General features: G+C 41.3%; 1 protein-coding gene across 2 annotated transcripts in view; it reads right to left on the bottom strand.

The window, feature by feature from the left end:
• ADGRD1 (adhesion G protein-coupled receptor D1) overlaps positions 1-15606 on the bottom strand; it is a 249784-nt gene that overhangs the window by 103156 nt on the left and 131022 nt on the right. For both annotated transcript variants that reach the window (XM_050923502.1, XM_050923503.1), the window contains 2 exons: positions 9020-9093; positions 6394-6517 (listed from right to left, as the gene is read on the bottom strand). In XM_050923502.1, coding sequence (XP_050779459.1) covers positions 6394-6517; positions 9020-9093 — 198 coding nt within the window. The remainder of the gene's footprint in view (positions 1-6393; positions 6518-9019; positions 9094-15606) is intronic.

Here is a 15606-nt window from a genome sequence, read left to right on the forward strand (position 1 = left end):
AGCCCAATGGATAATCTGGCAATATGGCTCTAAAAGAAGCATTCAGTATTTTGATTCTCATGGCACTTCAGTTCCTGATGAGGAAACACTTTGAGAAGACAGCAGCTCATATAATTTTGACCCTGTAAATGGCTCCCCGGGGCAAAATAAACAACTTTTGAGAGAGAGTCAGATTCCTGCACAATCGAAATGCACAGCCCTGTTACAAACAAGGGTCTTTACCTAATTATTATAATTTAGTATCCAAAGTCCTACTAATAAAGTGGTCTAGAAAAGTATGCATTAAAATGTGTACGTGCCATTCAGAAAGCATTGGGTATGGGAAAAAATGGATTAATATTATCAGTGAAGCCAGTGGACTTTGGCTCATGCTCTTACTGCAGCAGAGAATAAAAGACAGAGACCTGAAATATGGAAAGCTAAAAAGAAATGAAACTAACCACAGAGAAGCTTTTTAACTATGTGCAGTGTTATATTAACCTTAATATATGTAAATTTGTAGGTCATATATTAGACTATAAGTCTACATTGGGATCCTGGGGCCAAGAACACAGCTTGAACTCTCAGGGCTGATGGTATCACCTGAATGCCTTGATGGTGTATGTGGAGTGGGGCATTTTATACTTTCTTTTATTCCTTTGGAATCTAACCCATCAGTCATTCAGACTCAGAGGAATAAAAGGATCTCTGTCTCTTTTTTTTTATAAATGTCAAATTTGCTTTCTTCTCCAATATAATCATTAGGAGATAGTAACACTGAAATCACAGTGAGGAAAAAGGTCAAAACCAAAACCCCTACAGAGACAGTTCATTGTCATCAGCTCAGAAATGTGACACTCCTAGTCATTAGCGTGATTCTCAGAACTGTGAACATAAACAAAAACAAAAAATCTGAATCTCCAGGTGAAAATCTCTCTGCTGGACCAGCAGCTTGCCATAGCCTTTAACAGCAATCAATGCTGGCTCATGCAGCCCCATGAACGCTGGCTTCCCTTTGCCATTTGCTGCTCAAGCTTTGAGAGATTCGGAAGAAACAGTCATTGTCTTTGACACTCTGCTGTCAACCAACAAGTCCTCACCCCACTTTCTGTGCATTTTCCATCATTAGATTTGTTCACTGTAACCATTTACATAGCAGGTTATTTCCAACATTCCCTGCTCAGAGAAATCCTGGCTTTGCACTGCTTGAGAAGCTGTCTCTTTCTCCGATTGTGAATGGCAAATCGTTCTCTCTAAATGCCCGAGATGTGGCATGAAAGAAAAAAAGAAAAACCTACCAAAGGAAGGCAAACAGTTTTAGTAGCTCCAAGATGGAACTACATAGGAACACAGGACACAGAACTGGAAGGGACCTTCTGGGTCATTCAGACTAGTCCCCTGTTGTTGCAGGAAGCCCAGCACATAATCCCATCCATAAATTTATCAAGCTCCATCTGAAAGCTAGCTCAGTTGTTCACTCCTCTGATGGTTAGAAACCATCTTCCAATTTCAAGCCTAAATATATTCATGGTCAGTTTATATCCATTTGTCCTTGTGCTAACATTGTCCTTTAGCTTGCACAGCTCTTCTGCCTGCCTGGTGTTTGCCCCCCTGATGAATTTACAGAATTCTTACCAAAGAATGTAGTTTCCTCCTGACTGTATTTTCCCCAATGCTGAAGCTGCTAAATACTTGCATGTCACCATCTCCATAGGTTCCCCTATATCTGGTCAGCTCCCTTCATGGATCCTATATCCCCACCTACCCCCATGCCTATGTGGTCTCTAAAACAGCAACCCCAGATCACTACACCTGAAGCCAGGCAGAGTAGATGCACAGACCAATTATTCTGGGTGCCTGACTTCAGGCCAACTACATTTCCCATGATGCACCACTTTCCCCCTTCTTGGTGAGGGGAGGACATGCATCATAGGTGTCACTGGCTGTCCTGACAGATGTAGCCTGGTCAGTGTGTCCTGCTCATGGAGGAAAATGGGACCATATGGAACCTGAACTAAACTCTCATGAAGCACAGCACCACCATTATAAATTGAAAGATTTCAGTTTTCAGCCAAAACAAATTTTGTTTTTCATGCATTTGGTTGTCAATTAATCATCAACATTTTCCATGGAAAGCAGACACCTTTTCAGGAAAGTTTTCATTTAGTCAAAAAATTATCTTCTGTCACTCACATTCCTTTCTTTCATATCTAAGCCGCTACGGAAGACCTAATTTAAGGGGGTGGAGCAAATAAAAAAATATATAAATGTTCAAGATTTGACATATTTTGACTAGAACATCTCCCTTGGGGCCTTGCCAGTCTGTCACTCAAACAGGAGATTACAGCATGTTTTTAAAACCATATATCATGCACTCTATAGCACCAAATTGCTCCAAAGATGAATAAATATTTATACACGTTTATAACCCACAGTATTATATCATTCACTGACAGACTTCTAGGGAGTAAAGGGGAAGATATTACAGTATTTAATGGTTCCAATAGGCTCTCTTGTTTTGGCACATGATAAAACTCTTTAGGAAATTTCTTAGGAGGATATTACTGAGCATCGCCCATTTATAAAGCTCAGTAACTAGGTGGTTTTGTTCTTGTCTGCCTCATAACCTCACTCCAGACATAATGTAAAGATATCTTAATATGAGAGAAACAATTACCACGTTTGTTTTAACTCAGATTTGGTTACATGACAAGCACAATGGATGCTTTCCCAGCTGGTGCTGATTTTTCCCCTTTATTATTCCCATCTAGAGTTATTAATGTACTAAAAAACAAAAATAAATAATTCTGAGCTGTCAACTCAAAATGAAGCTCTTTGGTTAAAGTTCTAAAGCTCTAGACTGGGATTTTGTGCCAAGCCTCGCAGAGACAGCACTCACAGTGCAGTGAGAAAGGGGATTAAGGCAGCTTTAAGCTTTAAATCCTTCCAATCCTGGGGTGCTATAGGGGCTACAACAGCCCCCAGAGGAATTTAGAGAGCCCAGCATGGAGGGAAGCATTTGTCTAAGTTATGGCAGCCTTCCCTGGCTGCCCTGTCTCCACAGCCCTGCATGCTGGGGTCCTGTCTCAAAATATATTCCCCATACCCACCTCCCTATACCAAAGCAAGAGGACATATTCCATACCATATGAAGGGATGGGGTAGCAAGCACTCTCACTCTATGGGCCAAGGAAGTAGAATTCCTTGCCAAGTTTCCCTAGGCTACTTTTAGTCTGTACAATTCCCGATCCAGAATTGCATCTGAATGGCATGGTTGAGCCCTCTGGCTGGAACCTGTGTTTTGTGGGCAAGTGGTTCACTCTGAATTCTGGAAACAAAGTCTGAACCTTGGCTGATCCTGCAGAGGTTAGAAACGAGCATTTGGCAGCTCGTCATTCACCTGCCCAATCTGAACCGCTGCATACATTTCCAAGTTTCTCAGATTTGCACAAAGGACACATGGTTTCCACAACGGGCGCACAATCACAGGACAACGCCTTTCAGCTTCCAGTGCATCACTCGTTCTGCTGACTGCTAAAGAGTTATTGATTCACTCTATGCACCTTGTCCAAAATTGTATTCCGAAGCAGAGGGCCTAAGGATTCAGCAGAGGCCTAAGGGAACCAGATTTTTTTTAAATGTCAAGGAGAACTATTCATATAGATTTTCCAGAGCTCTGAAATTGTCTATTACAATGTAGGGAAGATTCCTTTGCATCAGAGTAATTAGGCCTGAGCATCCCACTCACCCATTTAACATCTCAGGAGCATTAATGCTGTTTTTTAAATAGTTGAATAGAAAGAAAGGGAACCAAAAATACTCCAGGGTAACACAATTGTAGAGAACTTATGCAAACATTGGCAATGGGGCACAAATTAGGACAGAACATTCAGGGAGAGAAAAAACAAACCAGTGACAAAATACTGAAAACAAAATCATGATTAAATGACTATGGGGAATAGGACAATTTATTCAGGGTTCCAGCCTTTTCTATTTACACTCACTGAGTTCTCGTTAAAAAGATACATGCTTGAACAACTGCAAGGACCTTGGCCAAAATGCACAAGCTTGATCCCCAAGATTGCACAATATTAAAACTTATTTCAGTTTTTGGCTAATCAAAACGATCCTGGATTCTGTTTGGGTAATTCATGTAAGCATTAGACCATTCAGAACCATTTCCAGGAATAGAATCAGTTAATCTTACAATACTACACAGCATTTGATTGGTTGGATAATATCAGTTATGATACATTTTAGTATCAACAAACTAAAAATGTTGAACATGCTTCAAGTGAACTCAAAAACACATCTGAGAGTTGCCCAACTACAGTTGTTGGGACACCTGGGGATACAAACCTGTTCACATGTTGGGGCGGGGGCGTGTCTGTTGTGCGTGACTTGACTGAGTCTGAATTATTCTCCTACTAACCAAAACAAACATTACAAATAAAATTATATTAGAAATGTGGCTTATTAGTTAGAACAGGGGAACTGAGAATCGGATTCTTTAGTGCTACATCCATCTCTTTCACTAACTCACTTTCTTCTAGCCTGACAGTTCAGGCACTGGGGTGGGATTCAGGATATTTGGCTTGAACTCCCGGCTCTGTTACAGACCTCCTGTGTAATCATGGGAGAGTCACCTAATTTCTCTTCATCCCTCAGTTCCCCCTCTGTAACACAGGGATGATAATAGTTTCTTTCTGCCACTCTTTGTTCCTCTGGTCTCTTTTGGTGTCAAGCTTTTCATAGCAGGGACCATCTTTTATTACATATATATACAGCAACTAGCACAGCGATGCCCTGATATCAGCTTGGGCCTCTAGATGCTTCTGTAAATAAACAACTAACTCATTAACTACAGAACTAATAAGCACCTCCACAATGACAGCCATGTGACCCTGCACAAGTTACTTAACCCTGCCCCGCCAGGGCTCATTTCACTCATCTGTTAAATAGCTATAATAATTCAGGAGAGTTCTGGGGCTTTTATAAGCTCTTTGGCTAAGACACTAAAAAAAGCAAAGTATTATAGTGATTGTCATTATAGAGTCCGATTCTGAATTCTGTGGCATTACACTGAGTTTGTCATTGACTTATTGATAGCAAGATTTGATTAATACTTCTTATAATATTAATATAGCATCTACTCCTGAAAAGATGGCAAGTTCATTATGGATCATCATTCCCAGAAAACCTTTAAGTGCTGTTTAGTACTAGAATACTGATTAAAATTGCTTTAAAGTGGGTCACTATTTGTCAGTTGATTTGTATTGTGTTTCTGTTAGTAACAAATTCTGTGCTGTTCTCATGAGTATGTTGTACCCATTCGCAAACCTGCCAGCAGTCTCATGGCAAAGCCACTATCTGAAACAACAGCAAACTCATTATTCATACCAATGAACAGAGAAGTCAGACACATTACCTCATAGGCAATGCATCAGTGCTATCAAGTCTGACAAAGAACGCCGTATGTCCCACTAGGGATCATATTTCCCAGTAAGCCAATTTCAGAAATAAGGTTAGTGAGGAGACAGATTTGGCCAAGAGAGTCCTTGCCTCGCCAACTGGCATTGGACAAGTTCTGCTGAAACCATTCAGTAGCGTGAGTAGGAAGTAAAAAGCCTATCCCCTGCTGATAGGAATGGCTGCATATTCACACTGAAAAAAGCATGAACTCTTTGAACAAAGTCGTCAAGTAAATACAATGAGCAACTGTAGATAAGGATATTCATCCTCAGTTCTTCATCCTCTCTCTCTCCCAAGCTCTTGATCCCACTCTGTTTCTTCTCAAACCAGACCCAACTTTGCAGCTAGGTGAGGAAAGAACATCATGTGCATTATGGAAAATAAATGAAGGGGATGCACTGCTCCCCAGTTACTAGCAGAATACATGATCGGGGACGAACTGGGAAACAGAAGAGATTGGGACTTGCTCCACACAGGACTCCCAGCTTGTCACATATCCCTGCTGCTGTAAATCCTCCCTGGTCCACCCCATGTGACTTACCACCCCAGTTCTAAACAGTCACATCTCAGATGTCCTGTGTCTTGAAACTGAATCAAAGAAATTAGAGATGGAAAAGACCTGTTCACTCATCTTTTAGCCTACGTACAGGAGTGTTCTATGGAGCATGTCTGTAGGTGCTTTTCCTGCTCAGTTATTTAAGGGCTATAATGCCTGTGGGATGAGAAGTAAGTACAGCACATATTGATTCCTACAGACTGCAGCATGTTTCATCCCACATCCCATTTCAGTTAAAAACGGAAAAGCGAGGATGCAAGTGAGATAATAAAGAAAGGCTGAATTTGGATCTCTGTCTTTAAAAAAGTATTTCACCCCATACAAGTGGCTGAACTGGTCTGGGCTCAGTTTTGAACTCCCAGATTTAGTCCTTTGTTTTCTCTTACCTTCAGGGGTACCACTTGCATCAGAATGGCAAAGTTGGTGAGGTGGTTACACAGGCAGACTGAATAGTTGAGGTCCCCGCCATCACGCACACAGCCTTCATTAGACCACGTGGCACTTCCATTGCTGCAAAGCACACAGGAAATGGAGAGGGGCCCCTATTAAAATTAACTCTCCTGGCACTACTTAGACATGAATTTCATTAAACAGAAGATATCTTTTTCTTAAACTTTAGCTACCAAGAATAATCCAGGCAAATATCTGCACAAAGACCATAGGTTTCCTTTGACAGGTCCATTTATAAACTTTAAAAAAGTAGTTGTAATACTAAATATGCAGGTTAAGTCTACATTTCTGCTACAAATTTAAAGATCATTTTAAAGGGGAAAGAAATAATCCTATGCAGCTATCAGTAGAAAAAATGAAGCACGTCACAACAGCTTTTCAATGTAACTTTCAAACATTAAAATACTCCAGAACGATACAACACAAGAAAGAAAAGAGCTGCCTAGAACTCAATGGTTTGCATGGTATTCTTTATCAGAGCACTGAAGTTCGTGTGCTGATCATGGAAGTTAGTAATTAACATTCACGTTATCCAGGACCCTAATCACATCTAAACCAAAGTACATGCTCTCAGCACTGATGCTCCAATTTCAGTATATTAAAAAGTCCAAAGTTACTAACAGTTACCACTGAGATAGAGCAGCTTCTTCTTACACTTAGCACAGGAAATAATTGTGGTTTCTGACATACTGTGGAACAGTAACTGATAGTAAATGCTGACTGTTTAATGACGATGGCAGCAAATCACAGTAAACCATATTGCCTGGTGTGTTTCTAAGCCTGGAATTATGAATGGTTTGCAGCACTCAAAGTGGCAAATGATTGTGTGTGGTAAAATATATTAGTCTGGGTGGCAAACAGCTGTGTGTGGTAAAATACCAAGGGCCAGTTTTCTACCAGCCTCACTCTCCTTGAATACTCCCATTGATTTCAGAGGTATTATCCACAACTCAACATTCAAGTAAGCTGGGCAATATCTAGTCTGAAAAAACTATTGTGGCCTAACAACAATATAAAGCAGGGCTGCCCAGGGGGGGCAAGAGGGGCAATTTGCCCCAGGTCCCAAGCTCCACAGGCACCTCCACAAGAATATAGTATTCTATAGTATTGCAACTTTTTTTTATGGAAGGGGCCCCCGAAATTCCTTTGCCCCAGACCCCCTCAATCCTCTGGGCAGCCCTGATAGAGAAAGAGAGAGAGAGAGAGAGAGGGGGGGGAGGGTCAAATTTAGCATATAGTTACCTGTTTTCACTGGATCTATGCCAATTTGCTGGCCTATTGGCTTCAGTGGAGCTATGCTGATATACACACTATAAAGATCTGACTCACTGACTTCAATTCAGCTATGCCAATTTACACTAGCTGAAGACCTGGCCCATTGACTTCAACAGAGCTACACATAATTATACCAGCTGGGGATCTGTATCGATATTGTTCCTATTATACAAATGCCAAATGACTCCTTTTATTGGAGTAATCATACATCTGAGAAAGAGAGTGTATTGACGTAAATAAACCTCTCATTTTGGGAGGAGGGATTTTCGCTATAGTCTTTCATCCTCAGGCAAAGCCTCCAGGACCCAATCGCCCCAGAGCACATGCTGTGGGAATGATGCCCTGAAGCATATTGACTAGTTGTAGTAAAACATGTTTCTAATTTATTATAATGTATAAGTAAATGCCAAGCTAGTGACTACAACAGCTGGGACAGCTCAACATAATAATAAAAATTTAATAAAATCATTATGCTGATCTTGCCCAAATGCAAGTTGGAGAGGAGGTATCACAAAATTGTGTGCCATTAGTGCACTGAGTAGTGCTTGGAATGCTATTGCTCAAAAATGTGTCAGTCTCCGCTCAGGTCTCATTTTAACTTGTTTCGCAATTAATTCAGTATCAACAGTATGTTTAGAAATCACAAATGCATCTGACATACTATTCCTGGCTACCCAAAGATAGCAGAAAAATATCCACTGTTTGTGGATATTTGCTGTTTACATAGTACAACTTGAGGTGATATTTATTAATACTTTTGCCCTGCTTTGCATTCAGTGGCATCTAAGTTCATCACTGAATATGTACCAGACATGACTCACTGCTCTGAAATACATACCACACACCTCATTCTGATCTCATGTGTACCCAGTGTGAATCAGGAGGAACTCCAGTGGAAACAATTACTTCAGTAGAAGTATGCCGATTTACAACACCCATGTTTCCGGACAAACGGACGCTTGCAAAAGACCAATACAAGTGCAACTAGACTCAATCCTTGTGTGTTCATCTCAAGGTTTTTCATTCTCTCAATAATCTGCTTTATCTTGAAATCAGTGAATAGAATGAGAACTTCCCCATCTACAGTAAGAGGAAGCTGTTTTCTCCTCCTCTTACTATGAAGCTGTTTTTGTGGTAAACTCTGTGGTTTCATTGCTTTAATAATTCCCATGAACACAAGAAAAAGGGAATATTTGTCCGGTCTGGCATGCACTGACTATGTTGCATTTGCCATAAGTAACCAGTAATAATACATCGAAGAAAGACATTTAGAAGCATTTAACATACCTATAGTCCAGAAATGCACAATACAGGATAACTTTGTTGCTTTCATTCACTGCTTGGCTGTACTGCTGAGGAGTCTGAAAGAAAAAAAATACACATCCTGAAGAAGAAAAATTAAAAAAGAGACGTTAACATTAAAAAGGCCAAATTCTGCTCTCTGTTTAACCAGTGTCCGTCATGCTGATTCCATTGACTTCAGCGGAATTATTACAGATTAACACCAGTGAAACTGAAAGCAGACTGTAGCCAATTATATTTGATTCTTTCTGCTACACACATAGGCCCTAACCATGCAAAGATTTACATACATGCTAACTTTATGCACCATGAATAGAGCCATTGGGTGAAATCCTAATCCCACTCATATCAACAACAAAATTCCTATTGACTTCAATGGGGCATCATTCCACCCACTGACTTCAATTAGACCACTCACTATGCGTAAAGTTAAGCATGTGTGTTAGTCTTTGCAAATTTAGGACCATATTCTTCAACATACCTTTCGGATAGCTGACAAGAAAGCCAAATGTAACAAAAATTGACATTTTAGGATCAGTCTCACTGACACGTACACTACAGTGATCAGCAAGCATTTTATTTTCAGAATGGTAATTATTACTACACATATAAGCAAACTAAAAAAGCAGTACCAGCCTCCAAGCTTTGCTTTTAAGCGAGTTTGTCATTTATACAGGGCCTTAACTCTCATCTCCTGCAAACAGATTAGTTACGGTCTCAATCCTCTCCATTCAGAAAAGGCTTGGGGCCGCATTCTCGACCAGTGTAACTCCATTCAACTGAAGTGGAGTAGAGAATCAGGCAAAATATCCTACCCAGAAGAATCTCAAAAGCCTGTTCCATCCTCTCCTTTTGACACTGATACACTAACATCCACCTAAATCCAGAGCCACATTCATGACATTCAGCACTGCAGTTATGCATTGGACCCCCATCTCAGGACTATTTTTCATTTCAGGAGTCATCCCCATTAAAAAAAAAAGACTGGAAAATTACCAACCCTCAGATCATTACAGCAGAAGGCCAATAGTGCTCTCAAGCCAGAAAATAAGCAAGTGCTGCTCTCCTTGTTCAGCATTTAAAAGAAATTTACACAGAGCTAAACCTGAAGTTCACACAAGGAAGTTGTATCTGAGATTTCTGTCTCCTCTCCCACAAGACCAACCATGAAGTGTCAGGCACAGGGCAACACAGTCACCTCCTCACTAGCTAGAAGAATTTCTGTCTCAGCCAGGAGAGAGAGCTGAATTTCCACACACTTCTAGGTTATATGGCTTCCAAATTTCCGCCCAACAGATAAGCTCCATTACCAAATTGCTCTTGCCCCACATTCTCTGTTCTTTTGGAGAGCTTTAAAGAAACCTTCCTTCCTGTTTGAAAGATGCCTACTGTGCTCTCCAGTGATTTGACAGGTCCTAAATACAATGATTCCTCTAAGTTAGTGCCAGGGTAGGCAAAGAACCACAGTCGAGGAGTAAAGTGCTATATAAATGCTAGAGGTTATTATTAATGATGCTCAAGAGTCCACTATGCTAGCAGCAGTCATCAAAAAATAGCATGCAAATAGAGACTTGCTATAACTGCAGATAAGATCAGACAATAACAATCATCATCTCTTTGTAAGATGCAAGTCTCTGCTATTAAAACAATTAAAACAATAATCGAGCCGACCTGTAAAAGGTTGGTTACAACAGGGAGAATGTTCTCAACTACATACATCAATTTTCAATAACTCCCCATCCAGAAAAATAAATAACCACCAATCAGTGAAAAGCAATTTGACTTGCGTTTCAATAATCTATTTCTTAAGTTTAACTGAGTGCGATGACTCAGATTGTGACCTGGATCCTGTGGCAGTAAGAATATTTGATTTCATAACATTGATATCAGAAAGTTTAATATGCAAGCAGGCTTTTTTGTTAACATATTAAGTCACTTGAGTGTTTATAAAAAACTTGTGAAAGGGAAGTTCGTACAGATCCAAGTGGCTTGGAGGGAGCATCCTGGCACACCAGAAACCTCAGTTCTGGAAATGAGAGATTCCTGGGACTCTGATACACACTGCAGCTGGCATTCTAGGACATTGGCAGAGTGTGACAGTCACCTGTCTGCTCTATAAGCAACTCAGCATATTAATTTATGAAGAAACATTAGCACTGGTCTTGAAAATAATCAGCTGTCTTCTCTTCTGGTCAGAGAATGAGTGCTGCAAGGCTCTCTTACCTTCTAGAGCAGGGTTACTCAACCTCTGGGTCAGGACCCAAAATTAGGTCACCAAAATGTTTCAAAGGGTTACATAACAGCTTTTGTGGCTCCAGTCCCACAGGGCTGGCTGGGCTCACCTCCCTGCTCCAGTCGCTGTAACCTCTGGGGTCCCACTCAGATTTGGCCCAGCTGTCATGATGATGGGAGTCCAGGTAGGCCAAATTTGAGTGAGTGGCACTAAAACCCCATAAGCCAGGTCATAACTCCACTCACACACATTTGGTCCAGTCAGGGGGTTGGAGCCAAAACTGAGCAACACTACAACCCCAGAGGTTGCAACACCTAGAGCAGAGAGCCAAGCCCAGGCAGCCCCACAGCTGCCACTCTGGGGTGAGTGTCAGGCAGGATCCAACCCTCTCAAGAGGCAGGACCCAACCAAAACCACCCCAAGGCCTCCATGCCCAGACTATTTACTGGGTCACAACAGGCCATAAACATTTACAAATGGGTCCTGGCCCCAAAAAGTTTGAGAACCAGGGTTCTAGAGGCAGGGAGTGCAAGTGGCATGAAGAATAGTTCCTTTAAAGTGAAATCATGGATGAAGTGAGGGTTCAGGTCATCTGCACTGATCTTTGTGGTGAGGACAGGTTTAACAAAGGAAACCATGCTGCAAGAAGATCTAGCATGCAAGAGCAACATACAATAATTCATACATGTGCATTCATGGATAGGATGGAAACTAAGTGGAAGCATTAAGAAAAAGCCAATGAGTATCAGACTTTGGGCTAGACAGTCCTTGGTCTTTATATTTTGTACGGGAAAGAATGCAATAAGACTTTCCACCTTGTGCCCACCTGTAACGGCCAAGGATACTACAGTCTTTTTACCTGGGGGGAGAGGGGGAGCGTGTAAGAGTTGCTCCCTCTTAAATAACCCCAAAAGAGCAAGGAGGAGGAGAGTGAATGTTCATGGCACTGGCTGTGTGGAGAGAGGGGCACACCTTGCATCACCCAAAAGGATAGTGCAGCAGTTGTGTGTCGTTTCTGTGCCAGGCAGCTCAGGGAGGGACTGTGCCTCACAGGAAACAATCCCTCTTAAAGTGTGACCTGGAGCAGTGTACAGCATCCCTAACGTCAGTCAGTGGTCCTTAATCTTTTGGTGATAAGAATTTACCAACAACTAAGTCACAAAAAGCATTGTATCTGTGGTAGTGGCTTGGAGGGAGGAGGTCCAGGGTAATTAGAACTCTAGGAGGTAGGCATGAGGCTTAGGTTGTAGGGGGTCAGGCTAGAAGTGAGACTAACATGAATGCCGGGTGCCTTCTGGAACATGTGTTTGCAGAAGACCTCAGTACTACACAACTGCAAAATAACAGAGCCAGCCAGCTGTCTGTTTTGGAGAATTGCCAACGAAGGGGAACCAAGCAAGGGGAAGGGAGAGCCTTTGTGAGAATAAGTTTCTTTTTTTTTTCTTTATTTTGAACATCAAACACATACCAAGCTGAGCTCTGGTGACCACAAAGCAAGGAGGAGACAGCCTCCCTCTTCTGTATTTTTACTCCTGTATTAAAGAATGGAACTTAGTGGGCCTGATCCTCAGTTGGTGTAAATGGAGGTACCTCAACCCAAGCATACTGAGCTAGGTGATCAGCTGGTGTAATTGGGTGTAGCTCCCTGCAGTTTTAATGGACCTGTGCCCATTTACACCAACAAAATATCTGGCCCATTAAGTTCCATTTGGAGTTCACTCATCCCGGCTTACAAAGCACAGCATTTCCTCCAGTTTGCGGATTTCCTTTGTTCCTCACAACCTTCTCATCTGTCACCAGTACATACACATGACCACTTCCTTCTCCTCCATACAACCACCTGTAATAACATTTTCCCTCACATTCTTTCTATTGCCCAGAAAAATAGAAATCTCAGACCGCACACATCCACCCATTGCACCAACAGTGCAACAAAGAGTTCAGAATAATCATCCAGTCATCGGCGGGCTATGTTCTTTTCAGATGAGAGATGTTTCAGAGCTGAGAGATTCACAGTGTATCAGAATCTGGGCTTAGACCACCAAGCTAATTGGATTTACAACATATTTGACAGATTCACCCTTAGAAATAAGATGTGCACATCCTGGAAAAATTAGATCCTCCCACTGAAATGTTTGTAGGGTCTCTTCTACAGTTGAGATTAATTTACTAAACACTAGCTAGGACTTAAAGTTCAGCTCATGTAAATCAGCACAGCTCCATTGGCAGTGATGCAACTATTACACCAATGCACACCAACTGAGTTTCTAGGCCTAATGCATTGTAATATGCTAATGAAAAAGTTTGGAAAGGAGGTCAAAATTAACATTTCCTCAACCCCATTTCTTAAGACTACAAACATCAGTTTAAAAAATCCTAGGACACAGCCAAACATTGAAGTCTGTGACAGAGAAGTAACAGAAAGAAAAAGAAAACCTGATAATGAATCATTAGAAACTACAAAGATAACTGGAATTAGAACAGCTAGCCATAATATTGAACATAGATTGTTTTCAAATTTCCCTTTGCCTGAGGTAAGAACCAGTCAACACATCACATTTCCATCAGAAGTTCTGCTCATAAAATGCTATACCGGTGGCCTTGCCTGATTCTCTGAATTCCACATTTAACAGCTGCTGTATCAGGAGGGCAAAATGCAAAAATTGAAAAGTGATGACAAGCCGCATGGGTAGTGGAATGGAAAAAATCTTATCAGTGTTCTGTACCAGCCAGTGTCTCGGGTTGGAAAGGAAGAAAAAAAAGGAGGGGCTAGGGGAAAGGAGCTAGCACTCTAAATTCTCCAGTTTAGTTATTATCCCTAGCAGTCTGTGTTTGATGAGATCTGGATGTGCCAGCATTAAATATTCTGCCTTATCCCTTTATATAAGAAGTATCCATTTAACAACATCTCAGTCGCCTTTCCTGTAGCACTGAACCAGGGCTGGAAGAGAAACATTTAGTCATTTACATATATTGACTCCCAATTCACTGTCTTGGGGGTTCTCAAACTGAGATCTGTGAAGAAATGTAGGTCCACAGAGCACTTGCTTGTTGCCTGCAGGGAAGTGACTTGCATTAGCATGACAATATTATTGTTGCCTTGTGCTCTTGTCCCTCTCACTATGTTTGTTTAACCTACCCAGATTGTAAACTCCCTAGGGCAGGACTGTCCCTTTACTGCATGTACAAGATCTAGCTCAATGAGGCTGCAATCCCAGATTGGGGTATCTAGGCACGACTGTAAAACTAACCATAAACAAGAAAGGTCACATGGTCTCCTTCTTCTTTCCAGATGCTCAATATCATGAAAAGTCAGATACAATAATACATTAGTAGCCAGTTGTTCCAACAGAGCTCAGCACCCAGCAACTCCCATCATCCTCAATGAGAGCTCCTAGGTCCCAATCACTTCTGAGCATGGAAAATGGCTGTAGCCTAAAGGTTAAAAATTACTTGCCCTAAAATCTCTCCAAACACAGATTTGGTTTTGGTTAGTCATGGTAGGGTTTCCAACTCACTTTTCAAATGTTATAGCCAAGAATCTCCCATCCAAAGATGAAACTTACAGGAATTTGTGTCACTCTGAGCACTTCACACAACACAGCATCAGGTAACAAGGGAAAAGAAAATGATAGTTAAGTCAAAAACACCTTGAAAAGAATTGATTTGCAATAGCGATCTACCAAATACTCTCTCATAGTGGAAGTATCTGAATATCTGGAGGGCGGGAGGGAAATTGTGGGGAAATGATGTTGGAAGTTGGATAATGTTTGGAGCCGTGCACATAATAATTAGCTCTTTTCTCTGCTGACATTACCAAACTGATCCTCTCAACACCCTTGCAGATTTTATTCCCATTTGACAGAAAGGAAAATTGTGATAGAGAGTTTAAGGCTCCAACCCTGAAAACATTTATGTATGGGTTTAACTTTCATTAATCCCATTGACTTCAATCTTAGATTATTCACCTATTTAGAATTAAAAACCTGCATTAATGCTGGAAGGTCTGGGGCCCAAGTGACCAGTCCAAAGCCAGTCAGAACTCAGGAATTCCTGGCTCAAAGTACCCTGTTCAGATCGCTAAACCACACCTGTCTCCCTGGTATGCACCTCCAAGCATGGTCGGAGCTGACATTGCTCTCTACTATACCTTACAATATCAACATCTAAAAACATGTTATTCCTCCATTCCCCATTCCCCTTCTCTCCTGGGCTTGTGAGCATGAAGAGTATTTTGCAGATATATGCTAACACTAGGTAACAACGGGTACTTCTGTGCCAAAGTCTCCCTGCTTAGAAGTCAAAACTACTTGGGACTCAATACTGCAGTGCGAAAATC

The sequence above is a fragment of the Gopherus flavomarginatus genome, chromosome 15, assembly GCF_025201925.1.
Source record: "Gopherus flavomarginatus isolate rGopFla2 chromosome 15, rGopFla2.mat.asm, whole genome shotgun sequence".
Lineage (NCBI taxonomy): Eukaryota > Metazoa > Chordata > Testudines > Testudinidae > Gopherus > Gopherus flavomarginatus.